This window comes from Atractosteus spatula, chromosome 11 (assembly GCF_055471065.1).
Source record: "Atractosteus spatula isolate fAtrSpa1 chromosome 11, fAtrSpa1.hap1, whole genome shotgun sequence".
In the NCBI taxonomy this organism is placed as follows: Eukaryota; Metazoa; Chordata; class Actinopteri; order Semionotiformes; family Lepisosteidae; genus Atractosteus; species Atractosteus spatula.
In genome coordinates this window covers 39,810,323-39,837,839 of record NC_142716.1, presented here as the reverse complement: position 1 = coordinate 39,837,839, position 27,517 = coordinate 39,810,323, and the positions used below count along the sequence as shown (strand labels likewise).

General features: G+C 36.4%; 1 protein-coding gene across 6 annotated transcripts in view; it reads right to left on the bottom strand.

Moving 5' to 3' along the window:
• LOC148824040 (putative uncharacterized protein MYH16) overlaps positions 1–27,517 on the bottom strand; it is an 86,626-nt gene that overhangs the window by 7,305 nt on the left and 51,804 nt on the right. For all 6 annotated transcript variants that reach the window (XM_088927129.1, XM_088927130.1, XM_088927131.1 and 3 more), the window contains 14 exons: positions 27,041–27,097; positions 19,789–19,875; positions 18,948–19,193; positions 17,442–17,559; positions 15,133–15,260; positions 13,447–13,643; positions 12,944–13,076; positions 10,732–10,948; positions 9,962–10,098; positions 8,104–8,207; positions 4,894–5,086; positions 2,534–2,737; positions 1,669–1,794; positions 544–714 (listed from right to left, as the gene is read on the bottom strand). In XM_088927129.1, the coding sequence (XP_088783255.1) occupies positions 544–714; positions 1,669–1,794; positions 2,534–2,737; positions 4,894–5,086; positions 8,104–8,207; positions 9,962–10,098; positions 10,732–10,948; positions 12,944–13,076; positions 13,447–13,643; positions 15,133–15,260; positions 17,442–17,559; positions 18,948–19,193; positions 19,789–19,875; positions 27,041–27,097 (2,118 nt within the window). The remainder of the gene's footprint in view (positions 1–543; positions 715–1,668; positions 1,795–2,533; positions 2,738–4,893; positions 5,087–8,103; positions 8,208–9,961; positions 10,099–10,731; positions 10,949–12,943; positions 13,077–13,446; positions 13,644–15,132; positions 15,261–17,441; positions 17,560–18,947; positions 19,194–19,788; positions 19,876–27,040; positions 27,098–27,517) is intronic.

The window sequence follows — 27,517 nt, the reverse complement described above, 5'->3', positions numbered from 1 at the left end:
AAAGGAATTCCGTGACCATACTGTACTACTCATCTTTTTGCTATTTATCATAAAACAGAACTCTATACACTGCTTCCAGTTTCTATTGAAATACTGTGGCACTTATAGTAAAAGCTCAGTATCACCACAAATCCTTTTACAGTCACTGCCTTTTTCAAGGTTTGATCAGTTATATCTTGCACATGAACTGCGGTTATGACTTTTATGTCATACCCACAGCTGAAGAAAGTCAGTGTGTTGTGGTTGTCATAAAAAGCAGTTCTCAGTTCATCTCACCAGTACAGGCATGAACAATTGTTACGAAACAGCACATCACCACATTCATGTGAAGTGTTTCATAAGGGAACTGTGGTAAAAACAAGCATGCAAAATCACCACATAATGAAGTTAAGAATGCATCATGTGCTCTTCTCTTTTCACACAAGCATTCTTACAATTTAACATGATTCATATATGTTATCTTCAGCACATGATTTACAGTATGTGTGGTGAATAGAGTCTGCTATAGAAGAGTATTGCACATCAGCACATTAAAATACCTACTCTTGCTTCTAGTTTCTGTATGATTTTCTTGCCACCCTTCAGTGCCAGCTGCTCAGCCTCGTCGAGTCGGGCAGTCATGTCCTTGATCTGAGCCTCCAGGCCCTTCTTCACTCTCTCCAGGTGCAAAGTGTGTTCCTGCTCATGGCGCAACTCCTCTGCCACTCTGGCAGCCTACAATAAGAACCATTGCAATGAAAAGATTATTTTCTGCTGTTAATGGACCACAGCAAGTGATGTACTGTACAGGGCCAACTCTTTTACCCAAACTGAACTTTGGCCAGCAGAGACTAAGGTTAATTAACCTTTGACGACAATGACAAGAATATATTTATAAGATGGCCATGGAAAAACATTAATTATACTAAGTAAAATCCTCCTGGTCTATTCTGAGATTAATGGATGCAGGCTAAAAGGCACCTCCTTGGGGTTATCTGTGTTTACACAACACAATACACGCTCTTTATGCAAAGAGTTGTGTGAGTTCTACTCAGCTATATTTTTGAAGATGATACCTGGCTTCTTTTAAGAAACAGATGGATTAATAATCCTTGACCCTTGGATTAATAAAATACTGAATACCAAACAGGCTGGAAAGGCCAAATCGCTCCCTTTCATTTGCAACCATTTCTATGTTCTTAAATAATAAACAAATGATATTCATATTATATATTGATGAAAGTAATGATGTGTGAAACCACTCTAGGAAGGATATCACCAATCGTGAAAGCTACTGTACATAACTTTCTATTTGCTTTTATTCATAGATCATATGGGTTCTGAGATCCAAGTGTCCCTCCTTGCTTTTGAAATCTGTAAGGCTAAAAATGATCACACCTCCATAAAGAATTTGTGTTCTGATTACTTCTACAGAGGACATGCAAATATCTACCCAACAGTTTTTCAAAGGCAGAAGGAAACTCCCAAAGCATTTGAAAAGTGAACACGACAGAGTTTGTTACAGTCAAACCTATCTATTCTCTAGGATATGGAATTGATGTGATTACTTAATATTTTGCTATAGTCATCTAATCATGTCATGCTAGTTAGCTAACTGAAATCATTAATGGCCCAAACAAAAAGGCATTATGGAGGATTCGTTATATTAAATCTGTAGACATACAGTACCTCACATGTGGCCTTTTTAGCTTTTTCATCTGCGGTTCTGATCTCACTGTGTAGTTCTTCATGCTCTGTAGTAAACTGCTGCAGGTCAGCTTCCAGCTTTCGTTTCAGACAGGTCACGGACTGGAACTGTATTGTAGGCAAGACATACAGTATCACACATGATAGGTGTGTTTGCTTGAATAGTGTGCAGAATATTTCCCACTCTATAATATTTCACACTCTATTTCAGGATACATCTTTTCTTTAGTCTTAACAATGAGCTTTTGTGTAGTTAAGGTTGTGCCTTAACTTTTGTGTAGTTAAGGGTGTGCATTATGAGTAAAATGTATTCATATAAAATAACTAAAAATAGTTTACATAATTTATAGAAAAAATAAACAATAGACAGTAGATATTGTCATATTGTATCAATAGTTTTCTGCATACCTCTGCTCAGATTTTGTGTTAAATATAAAATTCTGAACGTTTAGTTAATATGTGCTTAACAAAAACATCATCTGCAGTGTACTCATACGAGGATGAATCAAAAAGTAAAAAAATCAAAGCAACAAAAACAAAGATGAAATTGTCTACATTCCCTCCAGCTTCAGAGGGATACAAATCTCTCTAAAAAACGAAATTGCATCTATTAATAAAATTCATCTTCATATATCACACGTAGTATTCAGATCAGTGCTTCAGATGCTAATCTTATCAATCACTATCTGCTTTCCGCTTTGCTGACTGGAATGTGAGTTCTAATACCAAACAATGCTGATGCTACTATAATATTTCAAAAGCACCTTTTCTGCCAACTACCTTAATGTACGTTGCATTCAGTATATGAAGTAAGGACATTTTTTTTCCTACAGAAGCTTCCTCTCACCTGACTGTTCATTTCATTGTATTTCTCAGTCATTTCAATTAGCTCCTGCTCCAGGGTTTTGCGGGCTCGTTCTGTGGCATCCAGGCTGGTGCGGGATTCTTCAGCCTCAGTGGCAAGAAGGTTACAGCGGCGCTCCATCAGGTTGTGCTGCTCCCTAAGCTCCTCGTGATGCCTGGAGTCTTCCTCTATCTGTGCCTGCATGTCCTGAGGAGACAAAACAATTTTAAAAGTCAGTCGTGCACTATTAAAGAATGACACATTTCCAATTTTAATCCACCTATCCATTCAATTCAGGTTCTTAGGGCAACCAGAGCCTATCTTGGAAAGCAACAGGTGACACCTTGGATAGGACACCATTACATCACAGGACACACACAGAAACACTCACACACTCACGCCAGGGCCAGTTTTCCCAGAAGCCAATTAACCTACCAAAATGTCTTTGGACCGTGGGAGGAAACTGGAGCATCCAGAGGAAACCACGCAAACACAATACACAATACAAACTTCACACAGATAGCAGCCCAGGCCCAGAACCGAATCCAGGTCCCATGTGCTGAGGCAATGCTGTGAGGTAACCACTCTGCCACGCTGCCACTGTACCGCCCAATCATAATCACATCTACAGTATGGAAAACTCTCCAGGGTCACTTGAAAAACCACAATGTCTTTGGTTGGAAAGATTTCATTTAGCTTTGAGGTAATATGTAGAGGTGTATGGATCAGCAACAACTGCTACTGACAATGCCAAAGAGTTCTGAAGTAGACTAATTCAGAATGTAGTCTCCATGCAAATGCCTTTTCTTCTATTGGAAACTAACAATTGATTGATTGTTTTTGTCAAATTAATACAATCAGGATTTGACAATAACCTAAGGGAACATTGAGTCCTAGTTCTGTTTCATTCTAAAATTGTACTTTAAGGACTTTGAATTTAAAAAGGTTGGATTTTTTGAATAACGTAAACATTTTTTTTTAAATTATAACAGGATCACTAAAGATTTGATTAAATTATATTTTAGACACAGTATAGAGGACAGTTTGAATATACAGTACTGTAAGATGACCATGCTGAGTAGCACTGTCTTGACTTGAGTAATATCCCTATTAATCCAGCAGATGGCAGTCTAATGTTGTAAAAAATGTAAATCGTATAAATGCTGAAACTATGGTATGCAAAAGCCTGAGCTAGCAATTTAAATACCATGTGTTTATAGAATTCTTTACTAAATTGAATGTGGCAACCAGTGTAATGAACCACTACTGCTTCTTATTAATATTTCAATGTGCTCCATTGTTTCTGCTTTGTCAGTGACAGATTGGTATTAGGAATTGCTTCATATAAAATCATTATTTAATAACATTTAAATTTAATAATATCTCCTTTATTACAAACTGTACAGCAGCTTCTGTAGCTAAAACATCTTCATTTCTAGATGCTTGATGTATGATTTTCTTCTCCAGAGCAATTGTGTTCATACCAAATTTCAGACTCTAAAATTGTGTCAGTTTGTGTGGTGTTTCTTGATGAGCTGCCTGACAACCAATAACATAGCTAATAACATAAACAGAATATCAGAATATTATTAACTCTGGACAGTGAAGTATTAAGTGTTTTGATGGGATGTGTTTTGGCAAACAAGAAATAAAGACCATGCTCACTTGCATGCTCCTATAATACAAATATTTTGTTAGATATGACAGTTTTGTGTATACTGTAGGAGTATAGTACACTCCTAAGAATAATGCACAGTGCTTTATGTTTTTTCTTGCATGCATAGATATCTTGAGATATGACAGTTAAGCAATGAAAGAGCATGCCCATTGTTACTGTTTAGTCATAAGGGTGACTTAAATAAAGACTCTTGCTGAATCCAGACTGAAATCATCACAAAGGATCCCAATGTAGGGGAGACCTACAGTACTGAACTACCGTATTTCATCCATAGCTGAAATGCACAAGCCATTATGTGCAACAGCTTCATTGCACAACAGATCATGAGGACAACTTTTAAAAAATCATGTAAATCTACAGTAGAGGGGAATTTATCCAGGTCACCACAATCAATATCCTAAACTTTTGATACTGTGCAATAGGTTAATTAAAGACAAAGTAATCAGGACCTTGATTTAATGTCTTATCTGAAGGATGGCACCACCTACAGAGCAGTGTCTACTATCATCATTAATGTGGAAATTCTAGTCCAGAGGTCCAGCAACAAGTGAGCTCTAGCATGTGTGATAAATAAGAAAAAGTAAACAGGCAGCTAGTGCTAATCAGTCCACTTCGGTAATGACTTTCCTAGCAACATGCTGGGACACACTTGCTCACACATGCCCTGTACTGAATGTCAATTTACCTTTAACTGCTGCTGCATTTTCTTGGTGGTCTTCAGCAGCTCTGCATTGTTCTTGGTTACCAGGTCCAGTTGGATCTCCAGCTCATTGACATCCCCTTCCAGTTTCTTCTTCATGCGCACTGCCTCTGTGCGTCCTTTTACCTCCGTGTCCAAGCTAGCCTGCAGGGACTCCAATGCTCTTTGGTGGCTCTTTCTGAGTGGTAGAGAAGTACAACAAAGAGCCATTAGCTCCTCCAAACACTGATATACCTATTTTAGAGGGCATATTGGCGTCCATGAATGTCATGGCACGACAATGGCAGGGTAAAGACTATCAGTTACAGGAGATTATACCGTGGTAAAATAAAAGAAATGCTTGATTTATAACAATGTCTGGCATTCTTGTAAACTGTACTCAGCTCTAGACAAGGCAGCACAGATATTGCAAAGTAATTTTCATATATTTTTCCCCATAGCTTGCAATGCTGAATGGGTATAGTCACAATTTGAAGTTGAAGACACATTGTGAATGTTAAGGGTACAGGATTTAAATAGTCAGGATACCTTATCATTTTCTGAACTGCTTATTACAATTTCATCATACTGCTTGGAGTAAAGCAGTACTCCAAGTAATCTATGAAATTTATTTTGGAATGAAACATTGTTTTGTTTTTATATTTAAAACAACATGCAAACTTTATGTTCCCTGCTATTTTTAACCATCATAATTAGGTATTCCTTATCAATTGTAACACTGTACATACTGTAACAATGATTTTAGAAAGGGTAAGTAAAAAAATAAAATGCATTCTAGTAATGCACTATATGTAGTACAGTTGATTTAAAAAAACATGAATTTCTGATATAAAATAATTGTTTGACCTGCATTAATTCAGTTTTTTGTATATTTCAATTTTAAATATCTAAAAACATGATAATTTAAAACAAGATAACTGCAGTCTATGATTTTTTAACACAAATCATTATATTCATTTTTTATTACACAACATTCATTCTATGTGGATTGTGTACAATTTATTTACAGAGAAAGAGAATTAAATGATGATGATGTAGTTTTTTATATACTGTATGATCACCCTGAGCCCAGGTGCCAGTGAGTGACAGCGATCCACAAAGAAAACATTCCCAAATGCTATAGAATTATGAGCTCACCATAAAAGAGAACAATTTCCTTGCATTGGGAACAGAAGGCAAACAGGAAAAAAGAAGGAGCCAGTGTTAAACCAAAACTAAGCAGATAGTCAAAGACTGTGAAATGCTTTTAAAAGTATTGGCATAATTCAAATTAATAACTGAAATCAGAAGAAAGATTCAATAAACGCAACCACTTTGAATTCAGAATATTAAGCAACTTTGTTCTGAGTTCAGAACATATCAGGTCACTGTATGATAAACATACGCCCCATAACATATCTGTAATACCACAGAATTACTGTATATTCTTTAATACCTAAATATTACTTTTATCACTTAAGCCTTCTGAGCTAAGAATGATGCTTTCCATAAGTACCAAGATGCTTGTACTTTTTTTGCATCTGTAGATGAATACAGATCCATATGGAAAAACTAGCATTGGGCTGTAAGCAACATAGAGTAGAGCAAATGTGGTCTTAAGTGGATTACTAGAAACAGCAAAATTCTGTATTCATTAATTTAATCCTAGATCCTGTATGCTAAGAAATTGCATGATATAATCTTAGCATGTTTTATCCCAAGGAACAATACCGCCTGAGCAATCCACAAACAACTCAAAATCCACATTTGCTCACTTTTTAGAATAAATAACATGATGTACGTGCCCAATTAGTTACTTATGTAAAATGCAGATGTTGCATTTTCATTGTACAGTAACTATCTATGTTTTCATTGATAATTCAGTAAACTAATGATGTGAGAGCCAGTTGTTGAGATAGCCATTCTTGCCCAGTCAGGCCTTGCTTTATAGATGAGTGGTGTTCTTTGGAGCAACAGGTCTCCTCTGCAGTTCCTTTTACATCCATAATTTAGCATTTCCAGCACTTTATTAAAAGTTTATTGTGGTTTCATCTGTCCATAAAATCATTCCAGAACTCTCCCAGCTCATCTTTTTACTAACAAATACATTTAAAAATATAATGGTGATAATGCCCTAGCATGGAAATACATGTTTGACTATGAAATTGGTTCACTCATTTTTATTGATGATCTATTAATGATGGATGATGATGTAGAAAATGCTTCCATACAAATGGAGCTTCTCTGTGTAGCATAACAATGAGCCAAAGCATACAGGCAAGGCAATGAAGGAGTTTTTATGGGGGAAAAGTGGAAAATCTTAGATTGGCCAAGATTCCAAATTTATCCAGATGAGCAAGTATTATTCCTTCTGACACATAAAATGAAGTCAGAATTCACCCAAATAAGTAAGAATTCAAAGTGGCTGCAGCAGAGCGTCTCAAATGATTACACAGATTTTGGTCAGATGAATGGGTTGCTGTTATTGCCACAAGGGGATATGCAATCAAATACTGACTTTAATGCACTGAAAATGACTTAATGTAAATGTGTCCAAACATATATAGAGTACATGATACTGTATCACTGGGTTGAACATGCAGTATGTTTGTGTTTTATGATCAAATGTATACGGTACTGTACAGTATGTGAATTTACCCCCCAAAAAAGTGCATGCTATACTGTTCTTATCATTTATATGATCACAGACATAAATTGGTTCATATGATCACAAATATAAACTGCATGATTGTTAAGCGAAGTGCCAATACTTTTGGAATGTGCTGTACAGTATATGAAAATACCTTTGGGCTATACTACTGTATAAAATATTTTTTTTTCTTCACGCTAAATTTACTATGCATTCTTGGAAAAAACAAACTTGTATTGGTACCAAATCAATGCAATACATTTAATCTTCCTTTACTGACATTTAAATTAATATTAATAAGGATTTATGTAACAGTTCTTAACTCCACTATAAACCTATTAAAAACATATGTGAAGTACGTATGTGTTTTATATAACCTCTAATCCCTCTCCTCATCTGGAATATATATATATACAGTATATATTCTTTTAAAATGTTATGAAAGATAAATAGACAGCTACAATATAAATCTGTGGTAGATTATGCTCTTTGGCTGAACCCAGCTTTCAAACTGCATGTTTAGTTTTAGTATGTAGGTGCTATAATAAGTATAAGGAATTAACTACCTAGTTCCTTCAAACTCTTCCTCTTTTTCTTGGAGTCTCCGATCTACGTCTGCCTTTGCCTGTGTCAGTTCCAGCTGCAGACGCATTACCTTGGTTTCTTCAGCCTGAGGATTAGGATGAAGGTAAACAGTAATCCATTACATAAATTCTGTTCTTGTCCCATTTCAGCTGCTCTTCACATAACATCAGACTGATGGTCACACGTCTAGGACAACAGTACACATCTGTCTTTAATGGTCTTGTGCTTTTCTGTAACTGACTGTAACTTTTCTGTACCTTTCTGACACCATAAACAGCATTAGTTTAGTGAAACAGCTTAATGAACAAGAGCTATTATCACATATATAATGTGAATACTTAGATAATAAAGTGAGAAGGTGAAATGCTGAATATAGATTCTGAAATGATGGGGCTGGCAGAATGGTCATAAAAATATGAATATGAGAGGTAAAAGGAGAAGAAACGGACTGTAACATAGCCATAGTTTTACTCCAGTAGGATGTACACAGTACATACTGTAAATCCAACTGTATTTTTTAACACTAAAAATATTGTCAGTATTTAGGAAAGCCTTGTTAAAATGAACATGGACACACCTGCACTGACAGCAGCAACCAGCAGCTTTTCTCTGTGTTACAGTACATTGTAGTGAAAAAGTAAATGTTAAAAAATATTTCTACAGTCTTAGGTGCATGGAACTACTTTCTAAGGAATTTCTGCTAGATGCTGTAGTTCTAGAAGATAGATGGTTAAAGATAGATGGTTAAAATACCTATAGAAGATAGATGATTAACCATCTATAGAAGATAGATAAAATAGCATTCACTTGACACATTTTTGAGCCAAAAAAATCTATAACTCCTATCTCTGCATATTTTTATACAAAATGGACAATGGCAATACTTTTGGCAATACAAGCATGCAGAACTAACACTGCCCTCCTTACAGGTGTTCTAAGATAATCAGCCTTGGGGGTACAAATAAAGTCACGTGAAGTGAGCTCAGTATTTTTTTTTGTGCTGTAGTCTTACTGGTGATGGGGGGGGGAAACGGTTGTACTATTGAAACTGTTAGTGAAAATGCTTATCAGCATTTTCTATGCAACTGGGAAAACCTTGCATACTGTACTCTAAAAACAGATTTGAGAATCCAGTCTTAACTGCAATAACACATCCAATTAAATGAAGCTTGTAAAAAGCACTGAGCATTCAAAATCTGAAGAAAGTGAGTACAACAAGCAAAACATAAGATCAATAAATTCTTAAATGTTACCTTGAGTTTGCAGTGTTTCAAGCAAGAACAAGACAATGTGTAACAGAACTGAAAGAATATGCTAATCCAAAACAAAGCTACCATTTACTGTACAATTTCACAATTAACACCAAAATGTGGAACTGTCCCATTGCACTTCTACTGATGTAACAGGGTTTATGTGGCATGAATCTGCCATAGTGATGCAATTCTCTAGGACACCCAAGAGGTTTGAATTCTCCTGCAGCAGGAGACAGGCATTTTGACATAGTGATGTTCACTGCTAATTGGAAAGGTTACCACAGTTCTTCCAAAACAAGACTAGAGAATGCTTGAGAGACAGGTGAATGAATCCCTCTCTGGGATTTATACACACGAAGCCATACTGGTTGTATAAATGCCTTTTTCAGAACGCTTTTTCTGAATGTACTTGTGTGTGCTCTATTTTGTTATTATCTCCAAGTAAAGACTCTCATTTTAAAATTACAGGGCTCAGTATGTATTGGAGAAACTTTCTAGATTCAAAGGGTTAAACTTAAACCTACTGGTACTATAGAAGGTCTCTGAACCTAAGACCCAATTGATTATTATGATATGAAATCAGTACCTCCAGAGCAGCCTCAGACTCCTCCAGTGAACCCTGCAATTCTTCTTTCTCCATTTCCAGCTTTTTTTTCGATTTTTGGAGCTCATGAACACTTTTTCCTCCCTCGCCGAGCTGATCTGTTAGATCAGCTATCTCTTCTAAAATTAACAAAACATGGTATTCAATTTTAATATATCAAAAAGTATGATGTTTTATGATTAAATATGCAAAAAAGTATGGGAGAGTTAAAAGATTATATGAAGCCACAAAACAAACAGATATCATTATGTTGTTTTATGTTTAGATATCTGGGTGGCATGGTGGTGTAGTGGTTAGCTTTGCTATTAGAATGCTATACGCATGAAGTTTGTACTGTATGTTCTCCCTTTGTTCACGTGGGTTTCCTCAGGGTGCTCTGGTTTCTTTCCACACTCAGAAAACTGGCCATAGGTGTGTGTCTGTGTTTGTGTCTATATGGCTTGCGATGGACTAGTGTCTCATTCAGGATGTACCCTTGCACCCGTCCCTTGTTGGCACAGGCTCCAGCTCCACTGCAGCCCTAAATTGGAAGAAATGGTCATCTACTGTATCTACAGTAATCCTCTTCCATCCAGTTTTATGAATTTTTAAGGATAGGATTATGGTATGTTTAAATAAATGAAAATAAATATCTTACCAGCACTTCCTAAAATCTTCTACAAAACACAGTCTGTTGTGCAAGAATAGACCATCATGGCATATGTTCAGTATACAACCACTTTTGGGATTCTTAGACATCTCATAAGACTCACCTTGAAAGGCTTTGTTTTCCCTTTTCAAAGCTTCTATTTGCTCAATGGCCTCCTCATAGGACGTCTTCAGTTTGAAGAGTTCTGTGGCATGTTGGCGACACTCCTTCTGACAGCTGTCCAGCTCTGCCAGGATATCCTCACATTTCTGACGCCAGTCTGACAACTGCTTCTCCAGCACACGCTGCTTCTTGTCCAGAGCTGCTGCAGTAGCATTAGCCTGAAAAGAAGAGCAAATAGATTTTTAGACTTTTCTATATAAAATATGAGCAACACACAAGTCTACAATAGATTTACAACTCCAGCTTTGAAACATTAAGTACTTTTGGACGTGAGTTTACAATAAAAAAAAGATTAGTTCCATCAATGCCTCTGCATGTCAGGTAAGAAAAGGAAGAGACAAAAGGCATTAGTTGTAGCTTTTACAATATAGTCAGTAGTCAACAGTGCCAGAAATAACAGTCTGATAATACAGTCTGCCGTGAAAAGTACTGTATAAGAACCTTTAATCAGATCACAAGACCGTTTCATAGAATGTCTGCCTATCACAAGAATCAAAGCATTTGGTGTTTGTATTGCATGCATAGAATATTGTTTTTTTCTGTACAGTTTGGATATACTGTATGGCAAAAAATAAGGGGACTGGAACATTTTCTAGTTTCTCACAAAGGTGCAGTATTTGGCCTGTTAAACTTGATGACAGACACAGAAACTGAATATGTCCACTATCCATGATTGGTAGTAAAGTTTAATGACTATTTTTTGTAAATCAAGTCTTATTAATAACAGATCTTTTTCCAAAAATAGAACAAATAAGAACAAAGCATTTCAACACCCCACCATAAGTAATACCCTCCACAGAGTCTCCCACCAAGTCCAAGCCCCCACCATCCTGTCCTTAGCACCTTGGATGCAAGCAGAGGGCTCCATGTAAAAAATATCAAGTTGGGATAGAATGAAATCATGCCAGGGAAGAGAAAGCAGGGGCTCCGTACAGAGTGCCAATATCTTTTTCTTGCAGTTGGACCAGCCTACCTAGCTACCATTAGTGGAATCTTTCTCTATCATTTTTTAGATTGAGAATGTTAGCTTTGCAATTTCTCCTGGATGTTCTGGGCACCAGAATGGATTAATGGCATAACGTCATGCGACACGTAATGAAAAAAAAATCAAAACAAGTTGGTATTCATGCAGGCAACCTGCAAGAGTTATTTATTAAAGAAATTGAATTGTGAGTATGTCAGAAGAACTTTAGCTTGTTATCACAGTCAGTAGCAAAATATAAGCTGAGAAAAATCAAATTATCAGAGTCTGAATTATTCATGCGCTTAATGGAAGAGTCCCTCAGGGAAGTTTGTCAGTTGTGTTACTGTACCTAGATGCATGAAGGAAAAATGAAGTTTGTCTTTGTGCTATGCAAATGTGCACGAGCGATGCCTCCTAATGTTTTTTTAAAATATGTTAACTCCGCTCATTTTCTAATCAGTCACTGATTTCAAATATAGAGCCAATTAAAAAAACATGACAGATTGATGATATTTAGGTTTTTCTGTAAATGGATTAATCCCGTGTAATAATTTTAAAAAGCTGTGAGGAAAAAGCATATAATTGAGCAAATTGTAATTAACCCAATAGTCTCTTAAATATTATACACACATTCTTCTTTAATAATAATAAACAGTATTTGTAATGCATCAATGCTCTAAAAAGTCCAAGTGGTGAGAAAAAAATTAGAATGGGTTAGTAGGATGAAAGTTACACATGAAATGTTTTATACTTCCTATAGCCAAAGTCAAAAATACAAAATATTTCATTTGATAGTTTTATAGCATTTGAATTATTTTTTATTTTTTAGACTATGATGGTGAATCTTGGTTAGGACTACCAAGTTGTGTCCTTCATTAAGGTTCTGTACGTCCTGACTACATCAGTTCACCCAGCTGTATAAATAGGAACCAGAATTGCTAGTAACTCTATGATGAACCATATTCTATGTCATCTACTCTCAGCCTGTTTAACATTACAATAATGAGGATATGATCCAGTCAGTTGAGGCACTTGGCTCAGAATGAGCTTTACTTACAGTACTCCTTTAGAAACAGTTTGCAATCAATTTTTAAAGTTAAGCATTTCTCTAGTTATTTTCAAAAGTAAAAAAAAAACATTCATCCTTAATGTTTTCACTAGTTTTGTTTCCTAATGGAGCTTCTCCTACCTTTTCTAAGTCAATGCTAAGGTCCTCAACTTCCCCTTGTAATCTCTGTTTGGTCTTTTCCATGCTCGAGCATTTGGCCTGAGTGGCCTCCACTGCTTCTTCTGCCTCTTGTAACCTTGAGGATAGCTTTTTCCTGGGAAAATAAAAAAGAGAGAACGAAAATGAAAATGGAACAAGAATTGACCTACAGTATAACACTGGAGAACAAAGTTCAGATTAACTTCATTTCACTTAAATGAGACAATGTGATCAAAAACTACATTTAGTTTTGCAGGAAAATTCACTACACTTTAGTTTGGTAATTATGAATAGCAGCCACTCACATTTAATACACTGTTTCTCCATTTTATGGTTCTTCTGATGCAATTTAGCTGGATTAGCATAAATTGAAGAAAATATATTTTTGATTTGTCAGATTTATTTTGTAATACAGTACATTACATGTAAAGTACAGTAGCATCACTTTTACTATAAAACATAGCTTTTGCTCGGCTACATCATACTTTGCATCCTCCAGTTCATCTGTGCGCTGGATGGCATCAGCTTCATAGCGTGTTCTCCAGTGGGTGACCTCACTGTTGAGCTTGGACACCAGTCTCTGGAGTTCCAGCTTGCTCTCCTGCTCTTCCTCCAGTTGCTCTTTCAGCATCTCAAAGTCATGCTTCAGGCTGGACAGACTGCTGCTGAGGGAATTCTTGGCCTGAAACAAAAATCCCATACTCAAATCCAGTTTGCACCCAAACAATGACCAGGTTTAGCCATGTTTGCACCAGAAGAGATCATAATTGCTTAACCACTTTGCTACTGTTTATGTAGACAAGGAACTGCAATACTACAGATATATCTTGCAGTTAACAAAAATAAGCATTAAATAAACAATGAAGAGAAATTAAATAATCATAAATAGAAGTATGCCACAACAGAATGTATATAATGCAGAATGACTTATTAACATAGTATAAGCATGATAACAGATGCTTATACAAAGGGATGTATACAAGTATAGTTAGATTATGTCCTACAGCAGTTTAGTAAACAGCATTGTATTTATGATGATATTTTCTGTTTTCTGTTTCATCAGGGATTAGCACTGATGATGAATCATGAAAGGGAAATACATGTCTTATCTTGAACACTAAATTGTGGTATAGTATCAGTACATCATTCATTGAAATCAGAAAATCTAAAATTCAGTGGAAAGCATCTATACACATCACCCTTTTTGAATGTTAGGGAGAATCATGTCATTTATTAAGACCATCATTTTCTGCTACTCGTCAATTAAGATTCATCATTTCTAAATGATACATCTGTGACAGCATTATTTGTATCTTCACGCCAGATGGTGCAGTCAGTGTTTTTCTTTGTTTGAAAATAATGATTTTAAAAAGAAACAAAATAGTGCTACCTCACCTCATGAACCTTGAGGGAGATGGACCACAGACTTAAGTAAACATACTTAGACTTGTGTAGCTTGAGTACAAAAACATAGTTAGACATGCACAATAGTTGTCCCAGATACTGTACTCTGCCTGACCCACATTTTTCCAATACATGGAGAAAAAGTATTGTTTTCAAATTGTGTTGTGAAGATTTATGAAAAGTAATATATGAACCTTAGTAAATTCTTATCTAAAAGAAATCAGGTAAAAAGGCACCATGAAAAGATACTGCAGTGAATGACCAGATCATAACCTCAAAAGTGTCTTACTGTATATACAATGAATAGTGAATATAATAAATATAGTATTTATATTTGTCAATGAATAATAAGCCATGTCTAATACTGTTTAGATACACCAATAAAATGTCAATAACATGTGTGAGTCCCTTACTGAAGCCTAGGTACTTCAGGTAAAGGAATCTCTTACTCTTCAATTTATACGTCATCACACCACTCTTGGATAGTATGTTCTGCATAAACCGTATTTACATACAGTGTATACAGCCCTTCTTCCTCATTTGTGGTTTCTGCATCCACGATTTCTCATTCTTGCAGCTTAAAGGGCATTCTCAAAGCTTCTATCTCTGAGGCTCAATTAAAAATTTGAACATTTTCCACAGTGTTACCCTTCTCAGATCTTTTTTTTCCCAGTATTCACATTTTTCATTGTATGTCGGCAGTTCAGGAAGACATGGGGAATAAGGAGAACTGAAAGTTTATACACTAGACACTGCATATACAGTACCTTGGACTCTTCTTCAAGTTGCTTCTTGAGATCTTCACACTGAGAAGCCAACAGCACCTTTGTCCTGTTGGTCTGACTCGCTCTGTTTTCTGTTTCTTCCAGCTGTCGGCTAAGATCATTGTTCTCAGCTTAAAAGAAGAATGGAGGTTTACTTAATTTGAGGTTAATACCAAATATGAATCAGAATGGTTAATCTGAAATCAAGTTATTTGCTTTAATCTAAGATATCAACCAGTATTTATGAATATTTGCCATAAACACTTATTTTTGTCAGTTTATACTGATAAATGGATAACAGAAAGTTGTTGAAGGTCAGACATAAAATCCATCCAAAACTATGAAGCCATTTATTACTGGTTAAAGTTGTTGATACACAGAGCCTATCCCAGATTCATATCCTGCCCTGGTTTCATATCCCAGAATCAAACTCTCCCAAAACAAAGGGTACAAAAATGAGTCAATAGCCATGATGGGATGCAATATTAATTCCAAATTTCGCAATTGGTCTCTGTCAAACACGCAGGTCAACATGCAAGATGACATGTACTGTACAGTATATGGATGCCATCTTTAGTTAAGAAGGCCAAGGCAACGGGATCATACAGTATGTACAGTACTGTATCACCAAGAGAAATTTAATACTATCAAAAAAGATATTTTTCATAATCTGGTTCAGGTGGGTGGCTGCGTCAGCATGCGTAGGCTGCAAAGGAACAAGTAATAGGTTTATTCCATGCTGAAAAGAGAAGAAAGGAAGCACAACGTTTTTCCACACACTTGAAGAAGGCTCCACAGACCAAGCGTATTTCCTTTCTTCTCTTTTCAGCATGGAATAAAACTATTACTTGTTCCTATTTTTCATAATGTTTTATTCAAAGTGGTGCTAATGAAATCTGAAGAGGTCTGGCACTAGTTACAGATAATTGGGCTCCAGCTGATGTCAAGAGAGCCTTTCTTATCACTCTTTAGAGGGCCTGGACAAAGGAGATTAGTTTTATAAGTGGCATGATGAGGCTGGTGAGAAGGTTAGAGTACACCATTTCTGAATTAGGAGCTAAATTGCACTTGAACGAAACACAGTGGAGGACAAATGGCCAATAGCCTTACATTCATCTTATGTTACTTAAAAAAATAATCCTCTAAATTTTGGAAATAACTTTGCAGACATTAAAAACTAAAAACAATATGTGACTAATGTTACAGTACTTGACTCAACACTTCAAAGCAAATGCTCAGATTCTGACCATGTCTGGAAACCATTATTTAAACATCTGGACCAATGAATACTAAATGCTTCAATCTATCAATTGAAGTTCTAAACAGCATCAGCTGTAGCTACTATTACCTGCTTTTCAAAGTATGAATATGATTTCTTAATATACATTCTGTACATAACCTGGTCTATAAACATAATAAATGTAATATAAATTATAATATAAATCTCTCATATTTTGTTTTTGTTATTTTTGCAATTGTTAATTTCAATGTATTTTCTTGATTATGAGGATGGTATTGCAGGGACAGGATTTGGGACCTAGTTATAGGCCAATCCTTATATGGAAAATAACAAGAAAAACATTTTCTTTTTATTTTTCAATTTTTCTCTTCACTGTAAGACACTGTAAATCAAGGTTTATTTATTTTAATGACTGAATCTCTTTTTATGATTTTGTTATTCCCTCAACAGTAAACCTGGTCCGTCTGTTGCTGGTAATCCTGTAAAAAACACGATATAGAGTAGCTCTGGTGGCACAAAGCAACATAACATTTATGATGGCATTTCTCCAAAAGTTCAAACTTCAAATAAGAGAACTAACTGAAACAAAAAATAAGGAAGTACAGTGTCTTAACAAAATTCACAAAATGAAACGCTCAAACTCTCAACAGTTTGTAATTTTTACAACACATGTTCTTTAACACAAAAAGAGCTTAAACATCTTTTACCACCATCATGTGTCTTCCTCTAATAAAGCAAGGGAGCCTGTAAACATGGCTAGGGGTGAGTAATTGGGTTACTGAACATGCACGGACAACACAGCAATGGATCAGCATTCACATGCTGGTAAATCAGTCTCCCAGGAGTCTACACACTCCAGCCCAGCTGCGCTTACATTAATGTAAGATAGACCCAGCCCTTCATATACATCAGACTGCTAAGGAGGTTAAAGCTTTCTGACAGTGGTATGGATTTATTGTTAAATGGTCTGAAATGTCAGTGGTGTGGAATTGATACTCCATACAAAAACATGTACTGTAGAACACCTAACAAATTTTTTACATTTTTAAATGCATTTTTTTATTTTCTGTACCTATCATCCGGGATTTGGCTACATTCAGCTCTGTCAAAGCCTTTTGTAATTCCTCATTCCTAGAGCTTGCTTCTGTGAAAAAATCTTCCAGTTTTCGTATTTGAATATCACAGGAAGCCTAGTAAAGAAAGAAAACAGTAGTTTGATTAAATTTGCCTGATATGACTAATGCAGCATTTTATATGCCACAGTTCTCTGCTTCTCCCAGATCACTTGTTTGGAAATACAGTTTTTGTTTTTTACACAAATCCTCCAAAAACAAAATTTAAAGACATTTATTGACACATGACACATTAAAGTTCTCTGTTTTGTTAACCCAAGTGTCCTGGCAAAATTTCACTTTGGTGTTACAGAACCTGGTCAGCCTACTGTAAATCTCCTTCTTAATTCCGTTTCACAAAATGGTGATCAATGATATCATTTGTATTTCTAGTGAAAATGTACATACAGTATGTGAGAATTTAATGTAAGATATCTATAAGTATATGTACACAAGAATGTTTTAAGAATCTTTGTAACTTGTTTTTGTTGGTGGGCTTGCGAATGGAAAGGAAAAATAATAAAAATTAAGGTGGGTAGCTGCGTCAGCATGCATAGGCTGCAAAGGAACAAGTATAAGGTTTATTCCATGCTGAAAAAAAGAAGAGAGAAAACACAACGTTTCAGCCGTGGAGCCTTCTTCAGGTGTGAGAAAGACAAGGCAGTAAGCACAGGTAATGTACTGTAGCAGGAGAACAAAAGCTGGGAGAGAGGAGGAGCGAGAGGTGGGAGCAGGGGACAGAAAGAGAGGCCAATCAAGAGGTGTGAAGTCAGAATAGGTGTAGAGAGGTGTGAAATGAAACCTACAATGAATAGAGAGAATTTAGAAGAAAAGTAGTCTATCATTAAGAGAAGGGGGAAGGTGTGATCCCAGCTGCAGGATAATTTTGGTTTCTGTAGACTTTCTGATGTATGAGTTTGGAAAACCGTCTTTGAGAACACAGACAGAGAGATTAGTGTGATCATGGCCATCAGAGGTGAAATGAGAAACAATGGGCTTGGAGAGATCTTTAGCCTTCATAGCCCTGACATGTTCTCTGAAGCGGTCTCTGAGTCTCCTTCCTGTTTCTCCAATGTAGATGGCTGGGCATTTATTGCAAGAGATACAGTAAATAAGGTTGCTGGAGGTACAAGATGCCATCTGGGTGATCCGGAATTGTCCTGAGGGGTCTTGAATGAGTGTGGTGTTAGATGTGTACTGTCAGGTGATACAGCGAGCTCTGTTGCAAGGGAAAGTGCCTGGTGTGGATGGTTGCTGATGGTGGTCAAATAAAAATTTAGTTGTACAAAAAAGTGAAGTTCTTCACCTTATCTGCTGCTTAGTGGGACTGCTAGCACACAATGTCTGCTAAGTACAATTAAGGTGGGTGTTAAACTTCAAATGATTTGATTTAAAAAAAAAAACAGAAGAAGAACAGGGCAGTCCAACACAAGAAGGACTGTAAATATCGTTAAAGAACACTTGACCTTGGCTTTCTGCATGTTTTCCACAGTGGCAGTCAGGTCTTCAATTTCCAGCTTCATGTTCTGCTTGTCTTTCTCTAGCTTGGCACGGACTCTCTGCAGGCTCTCGTACTGCTCAGTCATGTCCACCACCATGTCTGCATGCTTCTTGCGCAGGGATGAGGCCATGGTTTCTGATTGCAGAGACGTCTCCTCCAGCTCCCTCCGAAGGCGCAGCAACTCAGCCTCTCGCTTCTTATTCATGTCCATCTGAAGAGGAAAGCAGTGCCCAGAAGAAGATACACTCTTACTCTTACACAGAGGACACACTCCTAGTTTACACAGTACAGAGGTTATAGATAGTTAGATAGATAAGACTTTATTGATCCCAAAGGGAAATTGAGGATGTAGTGCAGGGCAACAGTTTCTATTTCAAATTGGCTAAAAAGGGCTTTTTTAATTACCCGCATAAATGTTCAGTTTCCTCAACAAATTTAACATGTGGATACATCAAAACTAAATGGAACAAAAATGTAGGCCCTGTGGTTCTTGAGGACTGCAGATTAAGATAAAGTTCATAGTGCACCTTATTTTGATACCCGGAACCTGTTTCCTTTAGTTGTGATCTACAATTAAGTTTATCCTTACATTACATTTTATTAACTTATATTAATTATTTTAATTGTTGTTTTAACCCTTTTTAGACATTGCTAATTTTGTGGAGTTCATTGATAATGAACAGAATGTCCGTCACTTTGGATGAAAACATTAACTAAGTAATGGTTTGAAAGGGAAGGGAGTTTCAAACAGAAATTATTCACGTTTATTTGTCTGCAGTTGGTAAATGAAAGCAGCAGTACAGCACCTGGGAAGCAGTCGCTCCTCCAGCCTCCTCCAATCTGTCTGTCAGGTCATCAAGCTCCCTGGTCAGATCAGAGCGCTGTTTCTCCACCTGACAGATACATGACACTGTGACACCCAGCCCAGGAGCTGTCCCTCATCACAGACATAGAGAGTAGTGGCCATAGGTTGAACTGCCAATAAATGAAAAACCTATGGCCAACATAAGAATATTCAACACATTTGTTTTGCACATGGAACTTTTTTCATGGCTTCATTAACATAGAAAAAACAATAAATACTAGGAACTTTCATGAGCAAGCCAAAAAACTGTACACTTAAAAAAACATTTACAAGCAATAAAATAAAAAGCAGTAGAGTTAAGCTAGAAAGGACTGCACCTATTGAACAATATCTGAAAGAAAACAGAAACTGGTATCTACAGTATGAATTAGCCATCATTTTAAAGCAATAAACCATCTGTAATACAGTGCTGAATCAATCATCTGTCTTCCAGGCAAATCTGTGTTTTGGGATACCAGGTACCAGTAATGTCATAAACCATTGAATATTTGAGCGATTAATGCTGTAAGAAAAACAAACAAGTCATTGAAACTGTAATTATGTTGTAAAGTGAAATTGCAGTCACGTATGAAATCCAATTGCGCTCTAGCAATGTTTTGTGAATATCCTGACAAAGCATTTTACATCAAAAATAAAAATGCTTTACCAATATAGGGAAACATTTATGTCAGTGGAACTGTAACAAGCCAAAGCAGTATGCGGCAGCAATCTATTGCTCTGTTGGATTTACATCAAAAGACTTGAATCTTATTTTGTTTATAACAATCAGACACAAGCCTGACAGCATACTGAAAAGTTCTCCTAAACTGAAAAACAAAAGAAGAAAGTGAGTGTCTGGTTCTTATCAGATGTAAGCAGTAGTACATTCTCAAAGTTTTTTAAAAAAATGTCTTACAAAAGTATTCAGACCCTTGGACTGTTTTCACATTTTGTTGCTTTAAAACTTGCGATCATGACACATTGAAACAGCAATTAACATTCGTCATAGTACACACAACCTAATCCACACAATCAAAGCAAAAGTCAAAAAGAAGAAGTAAATGGATAATAAATCCATCCATTCATTTTTTATCCGTTATATCCCATACAGGGCTGTAGAGAAGCTGGAGCCTATACTGGTAAACAACAGGCACAAAGGCAGGATACACCCTGGAAAGTATGCCAGTCCATTGAAGGGCAAATCCTCACGCCAGGGCCTATTTACCCAGATGTAAATTACCCTACTAGTTTGTCTTTGGATTTTGGGAGGAAACCAGAGCACCCAGAGGAAATTCAATGTACAGTAGATAATACCCCAGGAATCTTAATTAGAGCCACAGTACAACGAGGCAGCAATGCTAACCACTGCACCACTGTGCAGCCTTAATTAATACGTGAGAAAAATGGAAAGGTCATGATTGGATTGCAAGCATTTAAACCTTTTTCTGTGGCAAAACTAAATTAATTTAGGTTTACAAAATTAGCTTAAAGAGCTATACAATTAGTTGATTGACCTCTATCTGTATGCAATAACAGTAGTTAATGTGATTTCAGAATAAACACACCTATTTTTGTAACGTCTGTCAATAAGATAGTGGATTTCAAGCAATCTGTGGAAAGTGTCCACAAGTGCTACCCAAGCAACTTGATAGGGCATGACCAAAAAAGGAATGGGAAAAAATTGCATCACGTCAGTCTGCATTATGGGTGATGACTTCCCCAAACATAGACTCAACTGCCAAAGGTGCTATCATGTAAACTTTAAATATTAAGATGAAAAATTTGTGTATGCATCATTTTGTATTTTCAGAAAGTGGAACACTATAGGAAGAGTCTGCGAACCTTTGCAAGGCACAAGAATACTGAATAGGTTTTCTGAAATGTGTAAAACAACTGACAGAATACAGGTGGCGATTTTAGTTTCTCCCATGACAGGCTCAAGGATACAAAACCTTTATGTACAAAGTTGTTCTTCGAGTCATGGTTTGTGTACCTGATGTTAAATATAATGTGATGCCTAGCACATTTCATCTAAACACCATTTGTATGGTGTTTATTATCATTATCCCTTAGTCTGAATATCAGTAACAACCCAGCAGTAATATTTAGCATTTATATCTTTTAGAAACTTTTAGAACAGTCATTTCATTTAGTCTTTATGTCTATTCCTTTTAAACATCTGCTTTTTGTGTGTCACAGAAATAGTGTGAATACCCTTCTCTAGAAAAAAAATAGTATAAGAAAAACTTGCAAAGCACACTGCAATAACAAAAGATCTAGATCAGTCTGCCCTGTGTTTTGAAGTATATCTATCAAATGAAGGGTTTTAAAAACTGTGTACAAATTTTATCACTCAGAGCCAGATGTTCATTAAAAGAAGAAAGGTCTATTGTTCCATGTTGGTTTAGATCCAATGCAGTTTTTGCTGTTCCCAATTCATTTTTATTGCATTTTTTTCTTGTTGAGAAACAAAAAGATACTCCAAACACTGATTAATGACTAAAAACTAAACTACTATCAGTTAACAATATTAATAGAGAAATGATGAGCTCTGAACCAAAATTCACTATTGTCTTATATCTCCAAGATCATGGATGTCCCAAGCCTTCTTTTATACCAACAAAAAATTAAGTGAAGAAGACAAGCACATTTTACACAGCTAGCAAAGAGAGATAAGAGGAGCAATGTTCTAAAGAATGCAATGCCAGAGTCACTGACCTTTGTAAAAGCATGGCTTCAAATGATAGCAGATACTGGTACAAATGCAAATAAGTGTTGACATCTGAGAATGTCCTGTGTTGTTTTTATATGAAAACCACTGGGGTCACCACTGAGCCTTGAATTATTATCTGTGAAGCCTAGATCAGCAGTTCTCACTTAACTGTATTGCTTTTGAAATTTCAACACTAGTATTAAATACTATTTCTCAGAGACAACACACCTCTCAGATTGAAATTACAATTTCTATAATTTGTTTACACATTCAAGTAAAACATTCAAGTAAGCATTTAAAAAAAAATCAAGGTTATATTTTGGTAACATTCTGTTTTCCATCCATTCAACACACACATGAATGCACATGCCAATTTTACAGAAGCCAAATAACCTAACACTATATCTTTGGACTGTGGGAGGAAGCTGGAGCACCTGGGGGAAACCCACCGTCATGCAGCAGTATTAATCACTGTACCATCATGCCATCCCATTCCATTTTCTTCACAATAAAAAAAAAACACTCTGTAACATGGCAATTAGGTTATGAACAAAAATAAATAAACATTTAATGAATTAATGCTGACAGCAAGATCGTGAAAACAATGAGAGGAAATTTGAAAACCTTTTAAAATGCTTTAGGAAGCTGATCTGGTCTTCTCAGTTTCTGAGGCTATTTGTATGAAGTACCAAACATCCTAAATAACTGTGGCTGCCTTTACTTTGAAGTTAAGATTAATCTGAGACAGTATATTCCTGATCTACACCTTCCTGCTCCGCTACTCAATTCTTTATGCTTTCAACAGATCACATATAAAAGCCAACTATCATAAGCACTTTTCCTTTAGGATAAGATATTTTAAATTAAATGAAAAACTGTGTTTTTCTCTTTTAAAAGCTATATCTGAAATGGAAAAATCTATGTTTTTTATATTTAACAAAAGCTTTCAATTACTCTGCTTAACTAACAATAGAGGTAGAAATTATCTGGTTAGCGGCATCACTGCCTATGAACTAAAGATACAGTATTATTCATATTTGATTTATAGAGTGTACGCTTTAAAAAGAGATTTAGTTTAAAATTTCTTTAAAAGAAATTTAGTTTGATCTCATGTGCAGACCTGATTTAATCAATACAAATTTGTGAGATGCTGTTAGAATGCCAGATAACTGCTGTATGTTTGTGATTATGATCAGTAAATCAAGCAAAATCCTATACTATGAAAACAACTTAAAAGGATAAGAATGGTGCTTTTTTATTCTTTCTATAGTTATGTTCTTTGATGTTGTATGAATGAATACTAAATTTAAGATATGTTTTTAATTTACTGTACAAGATTGAACTCTTGTTCAGAATCCTTTAACTTATTAATAGAAAACACTAGGTGCTCTTCTTTTGTTACGACAGGTGCAGATGTTTTTGGTAAGTGGACAGTTGAGATACAGTAATACTGCACTTAGGGGATGACTCCACTGATTGGCTATAACCCCAATCTCCTAGTCCATATCAATTTCCTTTTATAGACAGTGAGGACATCTTTGCCAGCCCACAGTCTAGAAATATAGAAGTGACAGTTCATCTGCCCAAGGCTCATTCTCCCAAAAATGGCTTCCAGGTTTAAACGTAATTTCTACCAAGAGGATTACAATACTCCAGACCTGGTAGAATGATGAAGCAGTAGAACATCTTTTTTTTTCTGCTTGGACCAACGACATCACTGGACCAACGACATCACTGGCAGAGAGAAAGGGATAAACACAGCCTGGAGGAAAAATTGAGTCTCGGGTACAGTAGGAACCCAAATAGCGAGACCCCTGAAAGGAACCGGACGGGCTTCAAAGGGCAGCCCTCAGGAGTGTCAAGGGTGCAAGTCAGCAAACTTGAGGGTCGACGCAGAGACCAGTGAAAAGGATAAGTGTGAAAAGAAGTGCTGGCTAGAATCAGAGACAGCTGTGTCAAGCAATGTGCAGAGCAGGCTAGGAGCTAAGGCTGGAGCACTGGGCAATGCCAAGAGCTGAGGTTGCTGTGCAGAGCGGAGGCTGGAAGCCAGGTTTCTGCCAAACAGAATCAGCCGATCACAAAACAGGGAGTCTTGAGTATGGGAGAAACTGAGTTGTGAGCTTCCTGAGAAAGGAGCTGGGCAGCTTAGAAGGGCAGACTTGAGGCCACTGAGATTTTTGGGCAGAGCGAAGGCTGGCTGTGCTTGCTGGTTGACACTGGAGCAGAGGCTGGTGCATCGGGCAATGCTGGAGCTGAAAACTGCTGTGCAAAGCAAGGGCTTGCTTGCTCTACCAGGCAATGCTAGAGCAGAGGCTGGTGCGCTGTGTGAGGCTGGAGCTGAGGGAAAAAAACTTCTGCACAGCCTATAGGTCAGAAAAAATACAAGGAGGCTTGGGTACAGAGAAACCGAATAACGAACATCCTGAAAAAAAGAGAAAAACAATATTAGGAGAAGCCAAACAGCGAGTGTCCTGAAATAATGACCAAAAGGGTTTCAGGGCAGTCTTGAGACTGAAACTTATGTACAAGGTAAAGACAGAGTAGAGACAGAAGTACCGTACAAGTGAAAATCAGGGTGCCGAGAAAAAATGACGAAGTGGCATCAAAGCGGCACCTAGGATTTATATAGAAAAGCAGGAATTGAATAATAAGCTAATTAACATGGATCATGAAAAGGCGATCTGGTTAGAGCAGCAAAACCCTGGAAAACCATGAGCTCTCGAAAGAAAGTGATGGTTTCCCAGGTCACCTCTAGCTGGAGGACACCCTCATGACAAGTGTGTTACACATAAATGACAGAAAAGTACAACTTTCAGTATTTAGTTTCTTATTCATAGACAGTAAGTAGTTAAGTAGTGGGGTGAAGACTTCTATCTCTGTTTTGTATTTTGCCTGCAACAGTTAGTTTGGCAAATATTATGTTAGTCATTATACGGCTGACTCAGTTTTTACAGCAGGACTTTAGTATAAACAGCACCTCATTTCTATAACTGAATCGACTAGGAAGTCTAATTGTACCAAATTCTTACGAAGAAATAAATTGAAAGTTCTGCTGTTTTACTACCTCTAGCTTAACAAACAAAACAGCCAAATAAAATACATTTAATTAGAATGATTAATATGTTGAGTTCAAGGAAACATAATATAAGCTACACTTCAATAGTTGTGCATTATGGGATATTTATGGAAGTTTTAAAACCTCAAGTAATGTTCTAAATATATTATACCAATTAATCAATCACAGTCCCGCTTTGGGAAGTATAAGTAATATAAGTATTATCTCTTTAGACTATAATAACCACTCATCCGCAAACTTATCATTCTAAAACATTCATAATTAATTGCTTACATTAGGATACAGGGTACTGTATTTCTTCAAAGGGTAGCACAGTGTTGCAGTGGTTATCAATGCTACCTCGCAGTCCTAGGGCCCCGGGTTCAAATTCAGACCTGGGGAACCAGGTGGAGAACTAAAGTACATGTACTGTAGGTGGAGTTTGTATGTTCTCTCCATGTTCTTGTGGGTTTCCCCCAGGTGTTCCAGCTTCCTCTCACAGTCCAAAAACATACTGGTAGGTTAATTGGCTTCTGGGAAAATCGGCCCAGAAGTGTTAATGTGTAGGTGTCTGTCTGTGTATCTGCTATGCAATGGACTGGCGTTTTGTCCAGGGAACACTGCCTTGCACCCATTGAGCCCTGCTCCCCCGTGACACTGAATTAGAAGAGGTGGTTAGACAATGGATGGATGGCATTTCTACAACTGTATGGGGGCATGGCAATTTTTGAGACCTTATATTAATTAATTTGCGCATCATTAGATAAATGAGTTTAAAAAAAGAGAAAATATAATTATCAACTAAGCATAAGTTTATATACAGTATATTATACTGAATACATCAGGAAAGTAACAACACACTTTGTATGAATTAATTTAACAAAATATTCCTTAATTCCTTAAAATATTAAGTATCACTGTTATTTCATTTTTCATCGAAAGTACTGCAGATACTAGAAAGGCAAAGAAATAAAAAATAATTCTTAAGAAATAGGAGAGAATCTAGTTGAAAACTAAAGTTAACTAGAGTTAAAAAACATACATTTTTCATACAGAATCTGTCATTAAAATTAACAACTATAGTAACAGAAACTGTTTTTTTTATTTTGTAGCCCAGAAACAGAAAAGAGAAAAAATCAGACTTTTTCAATTAAGCATGATTACACTGTCAAAAAATGAAAGAAGCCAGCTCTCTCTAAAAATGGCTTTTTATTTTTCACTGCACTGACACAGCCTTGATTGCTGCACTACGTCTGCTTTTTTTGCTCTGTCTCCCTTCATTCTGAAAAAGAAGAATGTTTTTAAAAAGCGCTGGTTTCTTTCATTTTTTACTTTATGTGATCTTGAGTTTCAGAGCCCACAATAAAAGGTATTTGTTTAAATTGAGGCGAACATGTTTTTCAGGAATTGTTTAAGCTGGATTATGTTGTCAATTCAATCACATACCTTTGCTCTTATGGCCTTTTCAGCGTCTAGCTCTTCTTCTAAGTCCTCTATGCGCACCTAAAGAGAAAGAAAATAATTGTAGCTCATACTTTAGAGACTTAGCAATTTTCAGGCCCTGGACAGTGCACAATTATTTTCACAAGACCCTTTAATGTAATTTTTTACAGAATTACAGTATATGAAAACAATTTCACAGACCATTTTCCCAACATGTGCATACCTGAAGAATATGTGCTTTACCCACCAATGGCAAATAACAAGGCCAAGTTTTGAGAAATTTAAAGATAAATGCATGACATTTATATTTCCATCTACCGTAGGAAAAAAAATCAGTTGACTGAACATTTCAATGAGCTATAAACTGGCACTTGCATTTACTCTTTTTCCCCATTTGTGGGTTTGTTCACGTTTTATTCAAAAAGACAGCAATTTGGAAAAAGAATTGATCTGTATGCCATCATTAACATTTTAGCCTGA